At 45.1% G+C, this 25,882-nt stretch overlaps 1 protein-coding gene across 6 annotated transcripts in view; it reads right to left on the reverse strand.

The window, feature by feature from the left end:
• Positions 1-2,391: 2,391 nt before the first annotated feature.
• JAML (junction adhesion molecule like) overlaps positions 2,392-25,882 on the reverse strand; it is a 34,978-nt gene continuing 11,487 nt past the window's right edge. Inside the window, exons 2-10 of one of the 6 annotated variants that reach the window (XM_035264734.3) lie at positions 25,017-25,079; positions 22,304-22,458; positions 20,394-20,619; positions 15,635-15,744; positions 13,175-13,412; positions 9,566-9,704; positions 6,577-6,670; positions 5,160-5,246; positions 2,392-2,882 (exon numbers count right to left, since the gene is read on the reverse strand). In XM_035264734.3, the coding sequence (XP_035120625.1) occupies positions 2,793-2,882; positions 5,160-5,246; positions 6,577-6,670; positions 9,566-9,704; positions 13,175-13,412; positions 15,635-15,744; positions 20,394-20,619; positions 22,304-22,458; positions 25,017-25,059 (1,182 nt within the window). In that variant the 5' untranslated portion in view covers positions 25,060-25,079 and the 3' untranslated portion in view covers positions 2,392-2,792. Of the gene's footprint in view, positions 2,883-5,159; positions 5,247-6,576; positions 6,671-9,565; positions 9,705-13,174; positions 13,413-15,634; positions 15,745-20,393; positions 20,620-22,303; positions 22,459-22,628; positions 22,750-22,798; positions 22,922-25,016; positions 25,081-25,882 lie in introns of those variants that run through there. The other 5 variants (XM_035264737.3, XM_078339602.1, XM_035264736.3 and 2 more) reach the window with 5 other exon arrangements.

Below are 25,882 nucleotides of genomic sequence, written 5' to 3' on the forward strand. Positions count from 1 at the left end.
CAAATGGTAGATCTATTCTTAGTTCTTTAAGGAATCTCCACACTGTTTTCCATCTGGGTTGTACTAGTTTACATTCTCACCAACAGTGTAAAAGCGTTCCCTTTTCACCACACCCATGCTAACAACTATATTTTAAAAAATGTTTTGATTATGGCCATTCTTTTTTTTTTTTTTTGAGACGGAGTTTCTCTCTTGTTACCCAGGCTGGAGTGCAATGGCGCAATCTCGGCTCACCGCAACCTCTGCCTCCGGGGTTCAGGCAATTCTCCTGCCTCAGCCTCCTGAGTAGCTGGGACTACAGGCACGCACCACCATGCCCAGCTAATTTTTTTGTATTTTTAGTAGAGACGGGGTTTCACCGTGTTGACCAGGATGGTCTCGATCTCTTGACCTCGTGATCCACCTGCCTCAGCCCCCGCAAGTGCTGGGATTACAGGCTTGAGCCACCACGCCCGGCCAATTATGGCCATTCTTGCTGAAGTGAGGTGGTATCACAATGTGGTTTTGATTTGCATTTCCTGATAATTAGTGATGTTGAGCATTTTTTTTCATATGTTTCTTGGCCATTTGTATATCTTTTTTTGAGAATTGTCTATTCATGTCCTTAGCCCACTTATTTACAGCATTGTTTGTTTCATTCTTGCTGATTTATTTGAGTTCCTTGTAGATTCTGGATATTGTAATAGTCCTTTGCTGGATCTACAGATTGCGAAGATTTTCTCCCACTCTGTGAGTCGTCGGTGAACTCTGCTGATTATTTCTTTTGCTGTGCAAAAGCTTTTTAGTTTAATTAAGTCCCATATATTTATCTTTGTTTTTGTTGCATTTGCTTGTGGGTTCTTGGTCATGAAGTCTTTGCCTAAGCCAATGTCTAGAAGGGTTTTTCCAGTGTTATCTTCTACAATTGTTGTGGTTCAGATCTTATATTTAAGTCTTTGATTCAACTTGAGTTGATTTTTGTATAAGGTGAGAGATGAGGATCCAGCTTCATTCTTCTACATGTGGCTTGCCATTTATCTCAGCACCATTTACTGTTCCCCCACTGTATCTACAAGTAACCAGCTTGCTTTTGATTTTACAGGCTCATAGGTGGAAGGTACTTGTCTTGTCTCAGATGAGACCTTGGACTGTGGACTTTTGTGTTAATGCTGAAATGAGTTAAGACTTTGAGGGGCTGTTGGAAAGGCATGATTGGTTTTGAAACGTGAAGTCATGAGATTTGGAGGGGTCAGAGTCAGAATGATATGGTTTGGTTCTCTGTCCCCACCCAAATCTCATCTTCAATTGTACTCCTGTAATTCCTACATATTGTGGGAGGGATCCGGTGGGAGACAGGTTGAATCACTAAGGCGGTTTCCACCATACTGTTCTCATGGTAGTGAATAAGTCTCATGAGATCTGATGGTTTTATCAGGCGTTTTTGCTTTTGCATCTTCCTCATTTTGCCACTGCCATGTAAGAAGTGCCTTTCGCCTCTTGCCACGATTCTGAGCCTCCCCAGCCATGTGGAACTGTAAGTCCAATTAAACCTCTTGTTCTTACCAGTCTCCATTATGTCTTAATCAGGAGTGTGAAAACGAACTAAATACAGGCAGTGGGGTCATTTTTATAATATTGATTGTACCTATGCATGAGCATGGGACGTGTTTCCATTTGTTTGTTTTGTCTATCATTTGTTTCAGCAATGTTTTGTAATTTTCCTTGTAGAGGTCTTTCACCTCCTTCATTAAGTATATTCCTAAGTATTTTATTTTTTTATGCAGATATTATAAAAGAGGTTGGGTTCTTGATTTGATTCTCAGCGTGGTTGCTGGTGGTGTATAGCAAAACTACTGATTTGTATTTTGTATCTTGAAACTTTGCTGAATTCATTTAGCAGTTCTAGGAGCTTTTTGGATGAGTCTTTAGCATTTTCAAGGTTTACAATCAGGTCATCAGCAAACAGAGACAGTTTGACTTCCTCATTACCAATTTGGATGCCCCCTGCAAGAATTTTTAAGACTAACTTATCAAATCTTAAAATCACTACCAAAAGTATAGGAACTGCACATTTCAGACCAATAATTAAATCAGTGGCTGTCCATGAGTATCGAGGCAACCCATGAGTATCAAGAAAGTTAAATGCCTAAGCTGCACCCAAAAATTTCGAATTAGGAGGCCTGTGATGAGGCCCCAGCAGGAATGAAGAACTGCTGAGTTAAATTCCAAAGCTGCATTCACACCCCACTTCCAACCCATTCTCCCCTAACCTTTCCCAGGACCAAAACCAGCCTCTTGTGTGTTGGCACGGTATGGCTTTCCTCCAGGAACTTCAGTTTTTCCAGAAGTTTCTAACTACAAATTCCTCACCAAGATTTCACTTCCTCCTATAATTGAGGCATAAAGATAGGATGATTTCCACAAACCACATTTATTTAGAAATAATGTTCCAGAGGAATGATTTGGGTTGGTTTTTATCTCTGCTTCTTCTCAGTAACTCATCCACTAAAAACACAGCTCACAGGAGGGTCTGATCCAATGGGGGGCTTGAGGCCATTCAGCTCAGCCCAGTTCCCAGGGCCAGTGTCCCATTCCAGAGGCCAAGTCCATGCTCCCCTCCCGTCATCAAAGCCTGTTCCTCCAGAGCTGTTCAGTCTCTCTGCCAGGCCCAAACTCTCCATCTTCAGCGCTTTGACCAAACAAGACAGGAGGACAGCTGGGAGGCTGGGAGTCTGAATTCACTGGTAGAGCGGCCCAGGACACACAGAGGAGAGTCTCTGCCACTGCTGAGATGAAGGGAATCTCCATTCTTCTCAATAGGCTTGCTGTGTTTTTGACATTCCCCAACCTGACTTTTTTTCAAGTGAGTTCTGATCTGACCTCAGAGAAGGCCAAACTGGATGCTGTGGGGAAGGGAAGAAAGAAACAAAGCACGCTTGTCAGAATAGTTCCGCAATCGTAGCAGCTGCTGTTCATTGAGCTCTCGTCATGAGCCCGGCCCAATACTGAATTTCATATGCATTATCTCATTTGATCCTTGCCAGGAGGAGGTAGGTTTTATTATTCCCATTCTAAGGATAAGGAAACTGAGGCTCAGACAGGCCAAGTTACCTGCCCACGACCATCTGGCTGCATCAGAGTCTGAATTTGGACCCAGGTCTGTCCAACTCCACAACTTGTTATTTGAACCACTGTGTACGGCCTCAGAAAGGGAACCCAGCAACGTACCACTACAGTTACATGAATTCCATCAACTCAACAACAGAAAACAAAGCCTCTTTGTTATTCCTGCTCCCTATCAGAGAACGCCTTTGCAAATGAAGTCTCAAACAAGTGGCCTGCAGTCCCAAATTCACCAGCAGGTTTATTTAACTTGGCACATCATATTTTAAAATAACCTGACCAGCCCCTGCCGGCCTTTGAGTTTGCAGCCCAGGCCACACCTCTTACTCTGTTGGATCTGGTTCAAGAGGACAGGAGTGGTGTTTTCCACAAAATCCAAACCATAATTGCCTAGCTTTAAACCTGGGGGAGGTAACTGTGACGACAATCGTTCTTCCTGCATCATCTCCACCTCGGAGACTTTCTGCAAACAGTGCCACCCTGGCTGGTGACCCACTCAGCAGTAGCCACAAGGCAGCTGCATCAGCAGGTCTCCAGGAGCCAGGATGAGGCCTGGCAAGTTACTGCAGCATCATATAACAATAATGGGAGGAAGATACAGGGGGAAAATGACTCCATTCAGCTGCAACTTCAGAGTGGAGTTAATGTTTCACTCGGTGGATCCAAGCCAGGCCTCTGATCTCACACTTCCCTGGCAGACGTTTCTCTGCAGGAATCAGCTGGGAGTCATGTGTCCTCAGGGCTGGTGCCACATGAACAAACAAAGCCCATCATTCCACAAGCAGAGGAGGCCAGCCTTCCCGAACTCAGCAGAACACTGCTCCTTAATGGGCTGGGTGCCTATAATTAGTCTACAAATAGCACAGTGCTCTTTGCCAGCTCACTCCTTTTGTCCCTACCCCTACTCACTGCATGCCCCGAGGTGCCGTTTCTAGGTGCTATAGTTCCCTAGAGGGCTACAGACGTCTAAGCACAGGGAAAGGAGAAATCAGACTCCAAAATATTGTAGGAGATCCAGGCGGGCTTCATTTGCATGTAGCCCGCCTGGCAGTTAGCTTATGAGAAGGTATGATAAGTCACAAAGTTAAAAAAAAACAAACCTAGGCATTAGAAGGAACCCTACTTTGACCTTTTAATGGGAAGAAAGCAATTTATTGCAACCCAATACTTGCCCGAGGGTCTTATCCTATTTTCTTTCTCAGGAGTGCAGTGGTGCAGTCTCAGCTCACTGCCACCTTCACCTCCTGGTTCAAGCAATTCTCTTGCCTCAGCCTCCCAAGTAGCTGGGATTACAGGTGCCCACCACCATGCCCAGCTAAGTCTTTGTATTTTTAGTAGAGACGGGGTTTCACCATGTTGACCAGGCTGGTCAAACTCCTGACCTCAAGTGATCTGCCTGCCTCAGCCTCCCAAAGTGCTAGGATAACAGACGTGAGCCACTGCACCTGGCTTTTTTTTTTTTTTTTTTTTTTTTTTTGAGACAGTCTCACTCCGTCATCCAGGCTGGACTATAGCAGTGCGATCTCGGCCCATGTAACCTCCACCTCCCAGGTTCGAGCAATTCTCATGCCTCAGCCTTCCAAGTAGCTGGGATTACAGGCACACATCCTCACACCTGGCTAATTTTTATATTTTTAGTAGAGGGGGGTTTTGCTACATTGGCCAGGCTGTCTTGAACTGGCCTCAAGCAATCCACCCACCTGGCCCTCCCAAAGTGCTGGGATTACAGGCATGAGCCACCACACCCGGCCATATTTTCTTTATTAGGTTGAACTGATGAGGCAGAAGGCATTCTCCCCACCCCCAGTAAAGGTCACTCCTCACTTCTTTTCACCACCAACATAAATAACCTCTGGTGATGACCTTTAATCCTTGAGACTGGGTAAAAAAGTTTGATATTACTCTTCTATCGAGCAGAACTTCAGTTCCTCAGACCTTCCTGCTTCTTAGAAAAATCTCTGCCCTCAGCAGCCTCCCAGGACCACCCAGCCACGCCCACCACCATCTCCACCTGAGCCTCCGACACCTGGCTCAGCTGGGGCCGGAATCATTCTCACCATGGTCATGTAGGCGGACTCTGAGTTTTCACTTGGTTTTTCTTCCTCAGTCACCTCCCGAGTAGTTATTGAGGAGTAAATGTTTTTCTAGAGGGGAAAACGGTACAAAAATTCCTAAAAATTAGATGACTCTTATGCACCAGAGTAAAGGCCACCCACTCCTATTTGCTGGGGATTGACTACCCAAATTGGTAGGTTCAAAGGGTTACTGAGAGCTGGAGAATTCTCAAAAATGTTAATTCAGTCTTCAGTCTTCTTGAAAATTAACTGCCAAAGAACACAGTCTTAAGAATCAAACTCTTTGCCTCAAAAGCCAAACATCTTTGTTTAGATGGATGTTTAGGTAGCAGCAGGGGTTTCTTTTTTTTTCTTTTTTTTCTTTTTTTAATTTTTTATTGGATTTTAGGTTTTGGGGTACATGAGCAGAGCATGCAAGACAGTTGCGTAGGTACACACATGGCAGTGTGCTTTGCTTTTCTTCTCCAGCAGCAGGGGTTTCTTATCTTGCTAAATTCCTTGTATTCTGTGGTTATTTCCTTCTAATTACAATAAAGGCAGAATGGCATTAATCAGCAGTGAATTGTCATTGTCTCCCTCAGAGGGTTTGTGTGGCAGGGCCAGCCCTCATTGAGCCTCACAACTTCGAGGTTCATGGTCCTGTCACTCATGGGAATGCAGTATCATCACCAGTGACCCATTCTTGGACTTCTGGGGGCCCCTGCACTCTATCGAGAGAAAAATCCTACTCTCGGGACAAAAACAGCCCAAAATAGAGAAAGGTAACTATTCAAAAAGCTTTTTTTTTTTTTTAATTAAAGAAAGGAGAACAGGAGTTAAAGAAAACCAATCCATTTCTCAGTCTCTAGAAGCAATTATTTATAACTCTACTACAAATCAATGTGGAGGAAAAAGTCCTTAATCCTTTCTTGCCAAAGGTCTTAGACGATTTCATTTTAAGCATTAAAACCCCTTAACTCCTGAATGTATTCTAATTCTCCATTAGACCTTAGACAAATAGCACCTCCTAGATTACAAAGCATTTGCATATCATCATCTTATGTGAGCCTTACACCAACCCTGTCAAGCAGGCTGGGCAACTATAATATCTTTATCCTTATCCTCATTTTGCTGATGAGACTCGGGGTGTGGCAGAGCTTTCTGACTCCAAGCGCAGTGCTCTTTCCTCAGCCCAATACCAGGATCTGCTGCCCGGGGCTGGCCCAGCCCACCCCCGCCCCCCACGCACTCTAGTCTTCAGAGGCTCTGATTCTAGTGACAAAGGCTTCCTGACTCCCTGCTCTGTGCCAGGTACTGGCCTGCGAGCTGCAACATACAGTGGGCAAGACACGGTTCCCAGGGAATGTTCACGGCCCAGGCCTGCACCTACTTAGTGTTTTAGGCTGAAGTGTGTGCTCACCTCCCCTTCATAGCGGACAAAATAGCGGGGTTCTTCTTTCATCTCTGGATTAGTCTCCTTCGTGTTCTTCACCAAGACTGTAGAATTCACCGAACTGCAAGGCATGAAAAGCATGTGAAATTAACCAGCTTGCACGGTTTTTCCAAAGGTTCCTATAGGAGACCCCTGATTGTCTCTCTGGACTCCTACAGCCAGGGCTACCCGGCTCACCTAGAAACCTGAGAACTGCATTTTCTTTTTTTTTTTTTTTTTGTGAGATGGAGTCTCGCTCTGTCACCAGGCTGGAGTGCTATGGTGCGATCTCAGCTCACTGCAACCTCCGCCTCCTGGGTTCAAGCCATTCTCGTGCCTCAGCCTCCCAAGTAGCTGGGATTACAGGCACGCGCCATCACACTAAGCTGATGTTTGTAGTTTTAGTAGACCATGTTGTGTAGGAATGGTCTCTACCTCCTGACCTCGTGATCTGCCCGCCTCAGCCTCCCAAACTGCTGGGATTACAGGCGTGAGCCACGAGGCCCGGCCAGAGCATCTCTTCTAATGAAGAACGAGAAGCCATTCTGGAGATAATTTGGGCTGAAAAACAGCTTCAACTTCTCTATTATCACTCAAACCACTTTCTGCCCTATGGGAGATGTAATTTTTTTTTTTTTTAACAGTGAATGAGAATTTCTTTGAACATCTCAAGATACCTAGAAGAGAAGGATTTTCGTGTTCCCCCCAAAAAAGATAAATATTTGAGGTGATGACTGAGTTCCCCTGATTTGATCATTACATACTGTCTACAGCTGGGGTCCCCAAGCCTCCCGGCCACGGATCAGTACCAGTCTGTAGCCTGTTTTTGTTTTTGTTTGAGACCATCTCACTCTGTGCAGTGGTGCAATCTCGGGTCAATGTAACCTCCACCTCCAAGGTTCAAGCAATTCTCTGCCTCAGCCTCCTGAGTAGCTGGGACCACGGGCATGTACCACCACACCTGGCCAATTTTTGTATTTGTAATAGAGTTAAGGTTTTACCATGTTGGCCAGGCTGGTCCTGAACTCCTTATTTCAGGTGATTCGCCCTGCTCATTCTCTCAAAGTGCTGGGATTGCAAGTGTGAGCCATCGCGCCTGGCCTTTTTTTTTTTTTTTTTTTTTTTTGACACGAAGTTTTGCTCTTGTTGCTGTGGCTGGAATGCAATTTTAAGTGAATGAAGAGAGAGGGGCCATGGGATTCCACCTGACCATCCTCTCTGCATTTCTGAGGACCGGGGAGTGCAGCGGAGCCAGCAGGGGGCAGCAGGAGCTCAGCAAGACGCCAGTCCGAAGGGCTCCTGGCCTCTCGGGGCAGAGCCCACCCCGCCAAACCCCAAGCTAGGAGCTCTGAGCTTGTCCTGTTGGGGGCCCCTTGGCCTTTGATCTCATGACCATTTGCTTTCTGAATATACTTTCTTTTTTTCTATTTTGGCCTAAGGCAGAGCTGATATATATATATCTCAAGGTTTAAGCTAGAAAATAAACCATATTTTTTGGTCTCAGTGGAAATATTTTAATTGTATCTTCTGATTTTAAAGTTGTATCTTCTCATTGTAAAATAATTCAGATAATACAGAAACGTAGACAGTTGGAAGTAGAAGTTCCCTGCAACCCCTCACGCCATGGGATCCACCTTCTCCTTCATCTCAAACACCACACCTTAACTCCTGAAAACTCCCTAAGTCCTGAAAAGGACAGATTTTATGACTATCCTTCCAAGCCTCTCTCAGTGTAAGCAGAAGCTCACATAAAATGTATTTACTACATATGCTGCTGGAGTGAGCGTCATATTATTTTCTCCTTTATAAAAGTGAGATCATACCATAAATTCTATATTATTATGCCTTGGATATCTTTCCATGTCATTACGTAGAGGGGTCTGCAGTGTTTCATTGAGTGAAAGGCTGGTTCCCTGAATCATTACCTTTCTGACAGACACTGGCAATGATCCCTACTGTTAATTATAAGCAAGACTGCAGTTTTTGCACCAATCTCGGCATATCCATCTAATTATTTCTTTAGAACAAACAACTAGACATGGAAGTACTACCCTTCCTTTGGAGGGAAACTGAGACCCAGACAGGGGAAGTAAGCTGAGAGTGGAACCCAGGTTGTCTAGCTCAGTCCTATGAGCATGCCCAGAGCAAAGACCTTCAGAGAGGCAGCCAAGTTCAAAATCAAATCCGAAAGCCCTAGGGAGTGGAAGTGAAAGCCCAGCAGGCACAAGTGTTTTTCTGCAGGATCCATGACCCGCTGGGAAAGAACACTCGAAAGTCAGGATTATCCATGAGGCCCTTTCCCACTGATACTATTTTAATGAGTCAATCTGCGCTACTAATGTATTCCATTGATAGTTGGATAAACTGATGGACACGGATCTGCCAACAGCCAGTGCCACACTAATATCCCTGTCGGAGCATCTGGGCACTTCTGAAACTCTGGGAGAACTACTGATGAAATTCAGGCCTTGAAAAGCCCATTTTAGCAATAATTCACTCAGAACCTGAAGGCGCCCATTCAAAAATCACGTCTCAGAATTAGAATGCGGTCTTTTAGATAAAACCACTGGCAACCCTCAAGATCTTAGCTTCTATGCAGAACATACAGTGTGGATAACTTAAAAATCATTTCTCTTCGGTAGTGAATGGTACCACGATAGTACTTGCGTAAGATTTATACTCTGAATTATGCCCTACTAAGACCCCCATTTCTAAGGGAGTTTGTAGTCTTTACATAATACCAAAGTGAATGAGGATAGCATAGGAACAGCCAAGTCTTTTCAGGGGCACAGTGAGCAAAGCGGGCAGGGTTACTATATGATGACATCTGATTTGACAACCACAGATGATTCCATTTCAAAATTCCACCTTCTGTGAGAATGGCATAGGTAGGGCCCTATCACCCTCTTCCACTTTGGGGTAGAGGCAGCCCTGCACCCCCAGCCTCCCAACCCAAGGGATGGGGGCAGCCCTGTACCTCTTATTCCTACAGGTCCTTTTCACGATCAATATCAGAACAGGGAGCAGCACGATTGTGGTGCAGACAATCCCCACGATGATCACCAGCTGATTACCACCCAGGACCACAGGCCTCAGGGCTGTCGGGGTCACCAGTGCTTGGGAAAGGAGAAAAACAAGGAGAAGGTCTCAATACCTTAGCAGAGAGCTGAGAGCCCCACAGCCCTATACCACATAGCACCAGCACCAGCCAGGCCAGGACATGGAGGGGAAGAGCAGACTCTACCCCATATCTGGACAATGGGGACGCTGTCTCCATGAGATTGAGAACCAAAGTCTAACCCCCTTGTGTACCCTAAAATGCAGATTAAGGTGGGTGGGAGAAGAGGCTGGCACTTCACCTGTAGTAAAGTTTCCTTTCACATCAACAATTCTATTCTAAAATTTGGCTTATCAAGTGACTGAGAAATAACAGGCATCTTAGAGGCTGCTGGTCTTCCTAAGGGCAAGTAATTGCTTTCAAAAGAACACGCTGCAAGACTCAGCCCCACTGTGACGATACCAAGTAAAGCCTTTGGAGGAACTTCTGCCCATACGGTACTTTCTACTCATCTGCTCGGTTCTTGCTAAATACGTAAAGCGAACGCCTCCTCAGTGCCAGACAGCACTAGGTACAGGCGATTCAGAGACAAATGATGTGTGGTCCCTGCTTCCAAGGAAGGAGACAAACACGTCAACAGAAAACCACACACCGCTCTAGGTGCTACAGGAGAAGTCTGCATGGGGAACAGAGGGGCACAGAAAAAAGAGTGCCCAATTCTATGCGCAGCAAATGAGAATTTGCCAGCAAAAGTTCAACATTTAACCCAAGACTTATAGGAAATGTCCAGTTTGTTGGGCAGACATACCCAGTATGGGGAAGGACTCGTATTTTCTCTGTGAATTGGACTTCTGAGAATGAAGCGCACCAAGAGATGATGGTTCTTTTTTTTTTTGAGGCGGAGTTTTGCTGTTGTTACCCAGGCTGGAGTGCAATGGCGCAATCTCGGCTCACCGCAACCTCCGCCTCCTGGGTTCAGGCAATTCTCCTGCCTCAGCCTCCTGAGTAGCTGGGGTTACAGGCACGCACCACCATGCCCAGCTAACTTTTTGTATCTTTTTAGTAGAGACGGGGTTTCACCATGTTGACCAGGATGGTGTCGATCTCTTGACCTCGTTATCCACCCGCCTCGGTGAGATGATGGTTCTTTAAGAAACCCATATGCCTGCTCCCCATGCAGAGGGGATGTTCTGCATGAGATGTGGAGGCCTGACAGAATGGTGGCTTTAGAAATTTGGGACAGTTCAATGGGTCTGGCACAAAGGTGGCACCTGTGGGTGTCCTCGAGAGATGACAGGGTCCAAGTCAGGAAGGATCCTGACTATCTCAACCAGGAATCTTGCATTTTTCTGCAGGTGATGGAAAAACCACTGAAAGATTATAAGCAGTGGGAGAGAAAGTTCTGAATGTGATTTAGAAAGATGCCACCAAGAGCCATATGAAAAATGAGGAGCAGTGGCTAAGAGTGAAAGCAGAGACTGGTTTAAGACAGAGATAAAGACAGCCAGATCTACGGCAGCAGTGACAGATGGGAAGGAAGTCAACTTCAAGAGTCTGTAGTACGAGTCAAGGACTTGTTGACCTCTTAGATGACGGGTCTGGGAAAGAGAAAGAGTCAAGCACACCCCAGGCATCTAGTTAGACAACTGAGGTTGGGGAGATGGGCTAAGGAGGGTGTGTAGGGGTAGGTTTAGACATTTTGCATTTGAAGGATTTGTGGGAAACTTGTGTAGAGTTGACTGGATATATGCGTGGGTATGTGTGGGATTGTGTCCAACATAGAATGCATATGGAATATAGTGTTCAATGCTACTGAGGTTCAGAAGGCTGAGGATGGATAGTGGGAGAGCCATTGGTGAGCTAAGCTGGAGTAGAGGTAAAAGAAGCCAGAATGCAGTGCCCTGAGGAGTTAGTGGGAGATGAGACAGTGAGACACCAAACACAGGCCTTTTTAGCAACGATTTGGCTGTGCTGAGAAAGAAATACGTGATTGCGATGGTGGTTATACGGCTCTGAATGTATTAAAACCATTGAGCTGAACGCTCTAAATGGGCAAATTGTATAGTACATGAATTGTATCTCAGGAAAGCGGTCTTTAGGAAAAGGAAGACATAGAATGGAGCTGAAGTAGGTAAGTGGCAGAATTGAGCCAATGTTCCTGTTGAATGGTAGAAACCAACAGCAAGTGAGAGCTCCAAGAGCCACGCCGTAAGGCTCCTGAGAAGGAGGCCACCTGGGCACAGGGGGCCAGATAAGCCCAGAGCAGAAGGGACCCTCCTCTGACTCCAGATGTCAGGGCAGAGATAAGAATGGAGACAGATATGTTTGTGGGTGGAGAAGCTGCGTGAGCCCCCATAATGGCTCATATTTTCTCTGTGAATTGGACTTCTGAGAATGAAGCACACAGAGAGATGATGATTCTTTAAGAAGCCCAACTGGGCCAGGAGCCGTGGCTCACGCCTATAATCCCAGCACTTTGGGAGGCCGAGGCGGGTGGATCATGAGGTCAAGAGATCGAGACCATCTTGGTCAAGAAGATGAAACCCTGTCTCTACTAAAAATACAAAAATTAGCTGGGCATGGTGGCGCGCGCCTGTAGTCCCAGCTACTCGGGAGGCTGAGGCAGGAGAATTGCCTGAACCCAGGAGGCGGAGGTTGCAGTGAGCCGAGATTGTACCATTGCACTCCAGCCTGGTTAACAAGAGTGAAACTCCGTCTCAAAAAAAAAAAAAGAAGAAGAAGAAGCCCATCTGCCCTGCTCCCCTCTCCAGCTGGAGACAAGGTGCCTCCACAGACTTAAGTCTCTGGGCTGAGGTATGAGGTATGTTCCATTCTCACCCATCTTCCCCTCCCCCAACCAACCACAGCCAACTCCCGAAGGCCCCAGCAAGAGACAAAGTCCACAGGCCACATCCTGACTGCTAACGCGTTATGGTTTAACTTTAACCCCTCACTTATCAACCTCTCTCTGTCAACACAGTCGAGTCTTTCCTCTCCTACACGCCTCTGGCCTTGATGCACACTGTTTGCCAGAATCCAGAACCTCTGATCAGAACCCCCCCACCATTTTTAGTTCTGGTGCCTTCCTGTTTCTCTCTGTTCCTGGCTGTCTCTCACCAGCTTAAGGTCGTTTCCTGCTCCACTATAGAGCATACCACACTTGCTTTCCCATGCAGCCAAGTATGCTGACTTTGGACATCAACTCCGATCCTTCCCTGAGCTCCTGTGTCTACATCAGTAAATGACCCTGGCAATGACGGGGGTCTGGCAGAGGGCTGGTATTCACTACATTAGCTCCCCTCTCCTTGACCTAGAAGCAGGGCCAGAACTAGGGTGAGGCAAGTCAGGTACCTGAGGAGCCACCTCTAAGGAGGAATCATTCTCAGGGTTGTGCAAGGCCAGAGTCGGCACCTGAGAGGGATGCCTCCTTCAGTTTGCATCCTAGGAGCCTCGCTGGTCTCGCTCTAGTCCTGGCCCCATGCACCAGCCAGGAGGTCCCTCAGCGCTCCCCAGCCAAATGTTAGATACTTCGAGGCTGTTCCGGGTTCACATGCAGCACGATGGTTTTCTTGAACACCAGGTCCCCTAGGTAGATACTGCAGGTGTAGTTTCCTCCATCAGACCCCCTCACTCCTTGAAGCATGATGGAACCATCATTGTGGAAAAGGTCCCCAACCAGTTCCACACGATTCTGGAAGTGGCCCCAGCTCTGGGAGTACGCCCTAGTCATCCCGAGTTTGTGGGAGTAGCGTAACACAATCTCCTCCTAGAAGGGAAAGGGAAAAAGTATGAGCTTGTGAGGACTGGAGGGGAGGAGGAAGGAGGGAAGATGAGGGAGGGAAAGATCTGAGGACTCCCAGGCCCTGCTGGGGAAGGCAGTAAGGGTATTATCAGAAAGCATTAATAACACAGTCATGTATACACGTGTGTTTACTTGTGAAGGACATCACCAAACCGTGAACAGTTTTTCCATCTGAACAGAGGGATGTGAAAAGGAGGACTTTCATTTTGTGTACTTTTTCAATAAGCAAAGCAGTATACTTTATTCTTGATGACACTTCTAGTTGGATTTCCAACAGGAACCTGAAACTCGTCTAAAACTGAACTCCTCATTTTTCCCCCAAACCAGTTCTTTCCAGTCTGCCCCATTTCGGTACGTGGCAATGCCTTCTACCAGATACTCAGGCTAACAATCTTGGAGTCATTCTTAATTCCTCTCTTTCTGGAACAACTCACACCTAATCCCTCAGCAAATCCTATCACCTCTGCCTTCAAAATACATTCCCAATGCAGCCGGTCCCACCACTTCCCCTGAAGCCATTCCGGTCCAGCCCATCTCTCACCTGGACTCCTGCAACAGCTTTCTTACTTGTCTCCCTGCTTATTCTCTACGACAATCTATTTTCAGCAGGTGAGCCTTTAAAAATGTAAGTTAACTCATGTTACTCCTGTGCTCAAACCCTTCACCGCCCCGCTCTCATTTCTACTGAAATGTAAGGCCCTGCATGACCCAGCCCATCTCCCTTTTCCTCTCTGACTTCAATTCTAGTTGCTCTTCCCTCACCTACTTGGGTCTCTTCACTTGAGCTACATGGAGCTCTCGGCTGCTCCTTGCATACTGACCTCAGGGCCTTTGCACTTGCTACTGTCTATGACTGCAAGAACACTCTTCCCCACCAGACATATGCAAGGTTCACTTCCTCACTTCCTTCACACCTCTGCAGAAGTGTCATCTCGGTGAGGCCTCCCCGAGTGCACATATAATAAAAACCAGAAAACCATGCTTTGTCGTTCCCCATAGGCTCTCACTGTTGCCTGACATATGACATGCTGCTTTATTGTTTTACTGTGTATCCCCCTCCACCTTGGTTGGCAGCTTCCCATCAGGACAGAGGCTTTGAGTATTCATCATATAGCAAATGCTTTAAAAATAACTTGTTAAATGTTCAAGACATGTAGATTGCTTTTTTATAGCTTTTAAGAAAAGGTAATGAGTGTGTAGACCCAAACATGAATGAAGTGACCTGGCCCCCAACATTTTGTCTCTCGTGATTCAAATTCACAACCTTAAAATGTCAACTCTCATCCTATTTTCTCCTGTGAATTACTCACTGGATGACATTTACATGCACAACAAGCTCTCAGAAGTGAACCTGGGACCACATGTAGTTCCCCATACTCCACCATGATGTCACCCACTGTGACCCACTCAGATACCACAGAGGAATCAAGTGAGTGCAAATGACTTTCTTAGAGAGATGACCTGGGATATGTTTTAATTTATAAAAGTTAGTCTTTAATAAATTTTATACCTTAACTTTTATTAGTAACAAGTTACTTGGGATATCCCCACGACACATATTGAGCCATAAATATATGACCACATCATGGTTGAGATCTACTGGTCTAATGAACGAACTTGCTGTTCACTGCTTTATAGAGTTCCCATGAAATACCCCTCACTCTGGCCCCCAGGATTGATCAATCCCAACATGCGAAGTACCGATCAAAAGTCCCTCCATCAATAAATGGGGCAATGAAGCACAGATGAAAACTCACAGAACTAACCCCAGTAAGAAGAAAAGTGTAATCACTTTAATGCCTAGCCCATTGCTTTCCTTGCTGGGCCACAAAAGTCATCTCCCTCATTCTCCCACGGCCTCTATAAAAAGGAAAATGGAGGAAGAAGAAAAGGAAAATGCAGTGGCCAAGTCATGTACAAAATGCTTTACATGTACAATCTCATATCAGCATCTAAGTTAAGCATCATCATCAAAAACTTCCTCCTCTTCTCCTTCTCCTTCTCCTTCTTCTTCATTGGAGTTAACTTTCCCATGAGAAAGCTGAAATTGCTAGGAGAAGGTCCAGTTCTGACAAGCCCCAAACCCTAGGCTCTTGCAACACCTCCTCAAGTGCCTGAGTCTGCGTCTGTCCTAACACCATCAGCCAGAGCCTTCTATAACACAGGTGATGTTTCCTCCATGTTACCTTGGCACGCTGTCCTGAAAACATCCATTCTACCTTGGTCATGTGCTTTTCTTCTGTGCTCTGGAAAACACATCTCATCTTAGTCAATTCACCCACACGGACCATGAACTCTGAGGATAAAACAGTACATCAAGTCAGACACAAGTTATAATCTATAGAAATCAAAGAATTTCTAGAAGAGATCATGTTTAGGCAAAGACCCTCAGCAGCAAAAATCACTGTCACCACCAAACACTATCCATATTCCCTCTGTAGGTGATCCAGATGATTCCACTTAGGCAAAGTACTCAGAGACCCCTCCCTCAGACCAGCCAGCATTGTCCCCAAAATGAGAATACCTTCTAACTGCCCACATGTACCAAGCCCGAGGGTTTCTGCTGTCTCCATATTTCAATAAACACTTTTTGGTCCTCTTTAATTCCTTTCTCTTTCCCCTATTCCAGAATTCCTTCCATGAACTCTAATTCCACATCGAGTTTGTACTAAAGGAAGTATGGAGAATCTCAAAGCCCCCACTTTGTGCTCTTCATCTTAGATACATCATCTGCTTAGCATAAACAGGAAGTAGAAAGTTATAGAACTCTCATTCTTATATTTAACCCATGGGCTCTACCAAAAATGAACCATGGATAACTTTCTTCAACTTCTTCTGTTATTTTTCTTTTATTCTAGGACTTAGTTCTGGCCTCAGTACAAGTCACAGGACTCCTTGCTAATTAGGTCAAGACAAAAGAGCTTTCTCCTTGACTTTTCTTTCTGTTTAAATCCCGCTCTCTCCTGCTCCCACCCTCCCCACTTGACCCCCTTCCCCTGCTTCTGGCTTTCAAATTCCTAGGCTCTTCCTTCTGCCTATTGTACGAGCAGCTGACCCACCATAGGTTTATGACATAAGTCATTTTAAGAGGCCCATGAAAAAAAAAAGAAGTAGACAGACGTTTCTGATTTTTCTGTAATGCTGTATACAAATCAGCCACAAAGTTGATTAAGCCAAGAAAGGCAGGGTGGTGTATTAAGAAGACACAAGCCTAAGTTTTAAGTGCACGGAGTGCCTTCAAAAGAGCATTAAGCAAAGCTCATGAAGGAACAGAGTACATAAGCCAACTTTTCATCCAAATTGTTTCCCTGGGAGAACAGTAACTTCCTGCCCAGCAGGAGAAATGCACAATAGGAGGAAAGAAAAAGAAAATATTATGAACTCTAAACTCTATGGAAGGAATTATTTTGAAAGCGATAAAAAATTTACTCCAAAGAATACCAGTAAGGAAGGAACCTCCCTTTAAATCTACAAGCACATTAAGAACTAAACTCTATTTTTTAAATGCGATAATAACAAGTGAACATTCTGAGGCCTTTCAATGCACCAGCCATGTGCCAGACACCCTTTACACGGCAGATCAGTTAGTCATTACAATATTTTGAGGTTTGCATGATTACTCTCCCATTTTACAGAGAAGGAAAGTAAAGGAGCCCAATACCACATGGCCAGTAAAAGGTAAAGCCAACATTTAAGCCCAGGCATAAGTGAAAACAAAGCCTGAGTTTTCTCACTCACTCTACTGTGGTACCCCATGTAAGTAGAAGGGTGGCTGATTCTAGAGCAAAAATACAGGACATTAATGTTATTACTATTTGTATCTATACTATGTAAATTAAGAACTATAAAAAAATAATTGAAATGGCAGAATCACAGAGAGATTGTCAACTGAAGGGTAAACTTTGTGGAAAAAGTTATAGATGACTGCAAAAAATGGAGTTTCCACATCGATGAAGGCAACTTACGTACAGCAAGTTGGAGCACTTTTCACTAGGCAAAATTGTTAGGGGTGGGATCTATTCCCATTCTGGCTGGAAGGAAAAAAAAAAAAAAAAACATTTCCCTAGTGGCTTGCTCCACTAGCCACCGGGGAATATCTGACTACCTCTCACATTGCCCTAGCCTATTTCCATGGATTCCTCAGCTCTTGAAGTTGACTCCTTGTGGTTCCCTCTGTGTCTCTTCTAAGCAGAAAAAGGCCAGTATGGACAAGTGTTCAGGTATGGCATTAGAGACCAAAGGCAGAAAAAGGAAGCAAAAAGAGAATCCTTTGCAATCCCAGCAATTCTGGGAGGCTGAGACAGGAGGATCACTTGCATCCAGGGGTTTGAGATTGGCCTGGGCAATGTAGGAAGACCCTGCCTCTACTTAAAAAAACAAACAAACAAAAAAGAAGCTGGGCATGGCGATGCACACTTGTGGGCCTAGCTACTCAAGAGGTTGAGGCAGGAGAATCACTTGAGCTCTGGAGTTCAAGGCTACAGTAAGCCATGATCACACCACTGTATTCCAGAGCCTGGGTGACAGAGCAAGACTCTACCTAAAAAAGAGGGAGAGAGAGAGAAAGAGAGAGAGAGAGAGAGAGAGAGAGACAGAGAGAGACAGAGAGACAGAGAGACAGAGAGAGAGAGAGAATGAGAATCCTTTGGCGCAGGCATCTGATTTGCATCTTCTTCCTGGAGAACCAGAGCTTTGAAATTAAGAGAAAAATGGCGACGAAAAAAAGCAGGATAACTAGGAGAGGGGCCAGAGGCTACCTCCTACAACTCCATTTTTTAGAAATCAGATTCAAGCAAGGGAGGCTAACTCTAATTTTATTTATTCCACAAATGTTTATTAATTGCTTACTCTGTGCCAGGGGCTATGCCAGGCAAGAAGGGAAGACACAAATGAATGGATATGATGAGTGTCATAAGAGAGGAAAGGAGGGTGCACCAGAGGAGCTCATTAATAAAGCTGGATGCTAAGGACCTAAGCTAGCTGCAGGCAGGAAATGGCCCCAGATTCTAGTTCCCTAACTACATTGCAAGCTTTTCCGGGGTCATAGACTGTTCCTTCTATTCCACACTCTCAAAGAAAGCTTCTAGTTCTGTGGCTTGCAAACCTTTACTTCCATTTACGTATTTTTATTTGTAAGTGTTTATATCAATAAGCAAAACTAAATTTTAGAGACACTGACTAGTGTTAGTTTGAATATCATTAGTTTAGTATAAAAGAGAGACAGGGAAATCTTTTACATGATGAAAGATTTCAGAACTCCAGTGGAATGAGTAGCTTCACACGAGGCCCTTATAGTAGTGATTTATTTCGGTCTATATACTTTCCAAGAATGCCACCATCTCTGAATAAGAAATGACCCCTGTCGTCCAGAACTACTTTGGTGCCTCCGTATCCTAGATTCTGGGGGAAGAATTTTATCTCCAGCTTTCAGGCTAACTGGTTGAATTTCCCCACCCTTTCCCTTAGAGCCGAATACAACAGCTTCTGCAGTTGCTTGCAGTACTTTGGAGATTTTTCTGGAAGCATAATGCCTCCTTTGGTTACAGTCTCAGCTGCATTTCTTTCAACTAATACCCAGTCAAAGCCGCAGAAAAACTTTCTAAATGACTCGGGCCACCACAGCTCATGCTCTCTCTTTCAAACTGCTGGCAAGCACAAGAATCCGTATTCACACCAAATCTTACCTGGCAGCACAATGAACACAACAGGAAAAAGGAAAAGGACGTTGGCTGTGATACAGGTGGGAGCCTGGGGTCCTATCTGGGCAGGCATGTCTGCTACCAACCCCCTGCCCTGCTCTTACCTTTCATGTTCTTTGGAGCTTAAGGTTCTACAGAGCACAAATTTTAAAACCACCCATCTACTGAAGCCATTCCCTCCACTTAAAAATGGGAAAATAAAGTGTAAGGAAGAGTTAGAAAGACCTACTCCTTTTTTTCCTCTTTTTTTTTTATGCCTTTTTTCAGAGATGCCCTGCCCAGCACTCCTTTTTCTCTCTTTCTTTCTCTCTCTCTTTCTTTCTTTCTTTCTTGAGAAAGGGTCTTGGCTCTGTCACCCAGGCTGGAGCGCAGTGATGCAATCACAGCTCACTGCAGCCTCCACCACCTGGTCTCAAGTGATCCTCTCACCTCAGTCTCCCCAGTACCTGAGACCACAGTTGTGTGCCATCATGCCCAGCGTTTTCGTTTGTTTGTTTTGTAGACACAGGGTCTTGCCATGTTGCCCAAGCTAGTCTCAAACTGGCCTCAAGTGATCCTCCCACCTCAGGCTCCCAAAGTGCTAGGATTACAGGCATGAGCCATCACACCCAGCCTTTTTCTTTTTCTTTCTTTTTGTTTTTTCTTTTCAGATAGATTCTTGCTCCATCATCCAGGCTAGAATGCAGTGGTGCCATCATAGCTCACTGCAGCCTTGAACCCCTGGACTCAAGTAATCCTCCTGCCTCAGGCTCCCAAAATGCTAGAATTACAGGCATGAGCCACTGTGCCTGGCCTGCTCTGTTCTTTTATACCCCCAAGAACACCTAACATAGGGCACCTATAAAATACAGATGTAGCATCAATGTGGATAACTGATGAAAGGTATTAGGGCATAGTAAAAAGAAAATGGACTTTGTTGTCAGAGGTACCAGGGTTCGAGTACTAGTTATGCCATTTAATGAATACATATCCAAAACATATTTGGACACATATGTGAACAAAACATCCTTCACGGGGCTTTTGCAAGGAGAAAGTATGCTTAAAGTAATAACAAAATACTATTAATATTTTATTTAATAAAATAACATTATTATCGACTGAAATAATTATCATCATTTATTGAAGACTCAGTCTGTGGTAAGTACTTAGCCCAAAGGCAGGCATTTGCTCAAGAAAATCAGTTTCCTTGCGACCTGCACGTAAAATCTCTCGCCCCTAAGCCCTCTTTAAGTAAGCATTTGCGTACCTTTGGGCTCCTCTGGGAGCACGTGCAGCACCACCGCCTTCTTGAACACCTGGCTCTGCTTTTCGAGGCGGATTTCGCAGGTATAGGTTCCCTGGTCAGCCTCTTGCACATCTTGGAGCAGGAGAGAACCATCATGGCGTGAGACGTCCCCCACCAAGCGTGCGCGGCTCTGGAACCGCCCTGTGGGCACACTGAGATTGGAGTAATAGTACAGCACGTATTCATCCTACAGGGCAAAACAGTGTTGGAGAAAATCAAAACAGGTGTCGGACCGAGGAGCCTGGACCCCAAAGGCTCTGTTACGTGGAGGCAGCAGAGCCAGCATCATGATCATGATCCAAAAGCACTTGGTACCCAGTTAATAATGTGCCAGGCAACGGTCTAACTTGCACAAGCTCTGCGACTCACTTTCTACAAAGACAAATGGAGAAATGTGGTCCACATTTTATTTCTTACAGTTTAAGGTAAAATACAGCACCCACTCTGAAGATCACTCTACCATTTTAAACTTACAACTTTTGAAAACCATCTCGAATTTTCACTCTATTTTCTGCCACAGCCCCAGATTAGATGGCATTCAAATGTATGCTCTATTTTCACTAGTGCCGTGGGTGGTGTTGGTGTGAGAATTCCAGAGATGGCCGGCTGGCTGCCATTCCTCTCATTTCTACCCTCCTCCTGGCAGCAGTATCGTAACACAAAAGAAAGAGTCATCCACAGGGAATGCTCACAGGCTGAACCCTGGGGAATCTTTTGTTTTTGGTTTTGGTTTTGTCCTGTTTTCCTGTTGCCCGGGCTGGACCACAGTGGCACAATCATAGCTCACTTCAGCCTCGACCTCCTGGGCTCAGGTGATCTTCCCACCTCAGCCTCCCAAGTAGCTGGAACTACAGGTACATGCCACCACAGCCAGCTAATTTTTGTGGGTTTTTTTTTGTTTGTTTGTTTGTTTGTTTTTGTAGAGATGGGTTTTGCCATGTTGCCCGGGCTGGTCTCGAACTCTTGAGCTCAAGTGATCCACCCGCCTCAGCCTCCCAAAGTGCTGGGATGACACATGTGAGCCACCACACCCAGCAGAAATTCTTATTTTTACTTACACCATGGGCCTATCCTTCTCATAAAAATAAAGGGCAATAAAAATTTGAGTGAGAGGTAGCATTATAGGGACAACAGGGAATATGCTCTGAGCTACCAAAACAATATTTTATTTGCAAACATTGGGACTTTATGTTAGTAACAAACTACTTGGGATGTTTTTCACAAATGATCCTGATATACGAGTGTCTATACAGACTCTCTGATGATGCTTAATACACTGTTCCCCACTCCAAAGAGCTCCAGGAAAGACCCTCACCTAACCATGCTGGATCTACTAATCCCAACACTTTAAGCAGCCACAAAGGAGATGAGTCCCCACTACATCAATGGAGCAGCGAAACACTGAAAGAATCTGTCCTCCTTCCCACCTCAAAAAAGATCACTGTGGTATAGTTCTTACGCCTAGGTCAGAGCTCTCATTTCTAGAACCCGGGAATTTAGCCCTCTCACCCTCTCAACAAAGGGTAGAGATGAAGGAAGGAAACTAAAAGAATTCCATGTGCAAGAGCAAGGAACCTCCCATTTCATGTGTGAAATAGGCTAACCTCCCATTAGCCCCTTAACTACTTGAAAGGTAAGCATTACCATTACTGTAATTGCCTTCCGTTTCACAGCTCAGGAGGCTAAGATCAGCAAGATTGAGTAACTTACTTGCCCAGCTGATAACATAGCCAAGTGGCTGAGCTAGGAGGAGGCCCAGTTCTGATAAGCTCTAACCCCCACCCTTGCAACACCTCCCGGTAGCACCTGATGTCTGCCCTGACACCGTCAGTCAGGGGCCTCTACTATACAGCGATGTTTCCCCGAGTTACCTTGGCGTGCTCTCCTGATGACAGCATCCAGTCTACCTTGATCATGCGTTTGTCTTCTGTGCTCTGGAGAACACATCCCATCAGAGCTGAATCACCCGCATGGACTGTTAGCTCAGGGGAGGAAACGATCATGTCATTCAGGCTTGAGGAATAATCTATAGAGTCAAAGGCAGAGGACATGTCATTGAGACAAATACCCTCAACAACAAAAATCAGTTTCAATCATGGGGTACTAAACACCCCTCTCCCTGGATGATGCAACATTGACAAAACCCTCAGAGGCCCCATGTTCAAAGGCAGTACGGCATTCCTGTCCTCTAGTTACCTATATGACTCATCAGAATGGTTCTGCAATCTTCATACTACAACAAATGCTCTCTGGCTCTCTACTCCTATCTAGTCCCTTCCGCTTTTCTGGAACCTTCCTAAAGAAAGAAGGGAAACCCGGAAGTCTCTCTTTTCTGAATATCAATTTAGACACTCACATCCACTTACCACAAACAGGAAATGGGATGTTCCTTACTCTTAAGTCTCCAGCTGGTTCCCTATCTGGAAAGAGATCTTTTCTTTACTTCCTCTTTTCCCTTTCTTTTAGTTTCTTTGCAAAAGCTTATCTCTGCATTTGCTGGCGGATTCTGGCTGTAGTGCAGGTCCTTGTAATTAGGCCAATACAGAGCACAGCTTTCTTCCTGCATTTGCACTGTGTTTGTCCTCTCCCTACCTCACCCTCCAGCTTTGCCATCAGCTTTCCAGCCTCTAGGTGCTTGACACAGGGACCCCTGTCCATTATCTCTATGTTGCTCAAGCAATTTCAAAAGGTCACTACAACAGAAAACCATTACATGGATATTTCTGTTTTCACAAGATATGCTCTATGTAAAAAGATAACAAAATCAAAAAAGACACATTTAGATGCTGCCCAGTTCCTGTCAGAGAAGAGCCAACTGATGGGAATGAACAGGAAATGTGCCAGTCTTTCATCCAAGCTGTTTCCCTGAGAAAAGAGAGTTAACTTCCTGCCCAACAGCAGGCTCACACAGCAGGGAGGACACAAAAGAAAACATCAACTCTAAACCCTTCAGAGGGAATTATTTTGAAAGAAATCAAAATCAGCTCCAACAAATATTTGGAATTTTCCTGTAAGGAAGAATTGAGCAACTCCACATGTGGTTGAAAGTGTAATAAGCGAATTTAATAGTAAGAACACTTTATGTAGAATTAAATGAAGAACTGCAAGGAAGCAACAACAGCAACCAAAGCAAAGAGAAACTGGTGGTTGAAGGGTAATCTTAGGAGAGAAACAGCTGAAGAAGACATGACTTTCTCCCGCAAGAAAGGAAAACCACCCCACAAAAGAACTACAAAACCCCCAGTGGCACCAAGCTACCACATACAGGGCTTGGACTGGTAGCTCACCCGAAGGGCAAAAACCTGCAGGCTGCTCCACAGACCTCTGGGAAAATGTCTAAATACCTTCTGAGATCATTATAACCCTGCTCCTTTTTTTTTTTTAGATGGAGTCTCGCTCCGTCACCCAGCCTGGAGTGCAGTGGCAAGATCTCTGCTCACTGCAACCTCCGCCTCCCAGGTGCAAGCAATTCTCCTGCCTCAGCCTCCCAAGTAGCTGGGACTACAGGCGCGTACCACCATACCCAGCTATTTTATTTCATATTTTTAGTAGATACAGGGTTTCACTGTGTTAGCCAGGATGGTCTCAATCTCCTGACCTCATGATCAGCCTGCCTCAGTCTCCCAAAGTGCTGGATTATAGGCGTGAGTCACCACACGGCCAACCCTGCTTCTCTGAGAAAAATCCTCTAATGCACACCATTTTGGTGTGTATGTGTGCATGTGTGCATGTTTGTGCACACTCTGTATTTCCTGGAATAGGCGCAAAGGCAACCCTGTTGTGTACTTTGCTGAGTCAGGGTTTAAATAACTGTCCACAGTTTAAAAAATAATAATAAAGAAAAAAATAAAAGGCTATAAGAGCAGAGCACTGATTAATTTATTCTCCTTCCAGAACTACATCCATAGGATAAAGAAAAAGGCCTGAGGGAGAAGAATGAAAATTTAGAAAGCAATGGAGATGAACAACAAGAAGCAGCACTTAGGTGGAGGCGTAAATGGGAGACTAATCTGCTCAGAGGAGATGGTCAGGTCAGGCTCCTCAGAAGGAAGTGGAGTGTAAGGGGAAACCTGAAGGATAAGGAAGCCTTGGGCGGACTTGCTGGGATGAAGTGTTAAGAGGAAAGTCCCAGGCAAAGAAAACCACCACAAATTCGGAAAGAGCTCAGTGTGTTTGAGGAAGCGCAAGAAGGCTGGCGTGGCACTAGCATGAAAACAGCTCTCTGTCTCTCATTGGTAATTTCAGTTCCTGATCCAAGACGAACTGTGGTTTTAAAGATAACAATTTAAAGTGCAGGAATGCCACAGAGAAACTTTCCTTTTATTACGTAAGAGAGTCCCAGAACACCCTTTAGGACCCAAAGGCATTCAGTTTCTAATGGAAACGGGAAGATTCAGCTTCCCAGGAAACCGTAAGCTAGCTGGCTTCAAAAACAGTTGCCTTAGCAAAACTGTGAAGTTCCACCTTAGGGTTTCTATCTTCAACAAACCCAGAGGAATTGAAAATATATAAAATTGGCTTTTAATAATGCACAGAACTTAGGAGAAATCCAACACCCTGCTCAATCCCTTGGCTTCTACTTACCCAGTAACACTGGCAGCAGGATGAGTTTCAGTGGGCAAAACATGCTGCTCTCAACTTTCCAATCTTAAGATAAAAGAACAAAATTCAGAAAATCATGTCAAGAGAAGTTCATTAATCGAAAAAACCAATAGTGAAGGACTATATGGAGCAGCCTCTGTTTGAGACACTGGTATGCAGCACTGAACAATAAAGACAGACGAGGTCCCAGCTCATTTGCAATTTGTATGTGGCAAGAGGTGGGGAAAAAGAAGCAAATGAATGAATGAATAAGAAAATACCAGATGTCAATAAGTGTTACCACGGAACAAAGCAAAGTCGTGTTTGGGGGCTACTTTAGACTGGCTATAAGGAAAGATTACGTGAAAGTTGCTTTTCAAGAGAAAAAAAGCAAATGATTGCAGGATGCCCTTGAGATTACAACCCTAGATGTTCCACTACCTGGGTGTTTCACACAAAAAATTACAGGATATCCAGCCTGAAATTTTCCCCCATCTCTCCACCTAAACTAGAATCACTGCTCTTTTGGGAGGGAGAGGTGGGGAGCGGGGACAGAATCTCACTCTGTTGCCCAGGCTGGAGTGCAGTGATGTGATCTCCAGGGCTCAGGCACTCTTCCTGCCTCAGCCGCCTGAGTAGCTGCCTCATCCTCCTGAGTAGCTGACTACAGGCATGTCACACCACGCTTGCGATTTTTTTTTTTTTTTTTTTTTTTTTAGTAGTAGCAGAGAGGTCTCACTGTGTTGCCCAAGTTGGTCTCAAACTCCTGGGCTCAAGCAATCCTCCCACCTCAGCCTCCCAAAGTGCTGGGATTATAGGCATGAGCCACTGTGCCTGGCCCATGGTGAACTTTTTCTTTTTAATTTTTT

The sequence above is a fragment of the Callithrix jacchus genome, chromosome 10 (assembly GCF_049354715.1).
Source record: "Callithrix jacchus isolate 240 chromosome 10, calJac240_pri, whole genome shotgun sequence".
Classification (NCBI taxonomy): Eukaryota; Metazoa; Chordata; class Mammalia; order Primates; family Cebidae; genus Callithrix; species Callithrix jacchus.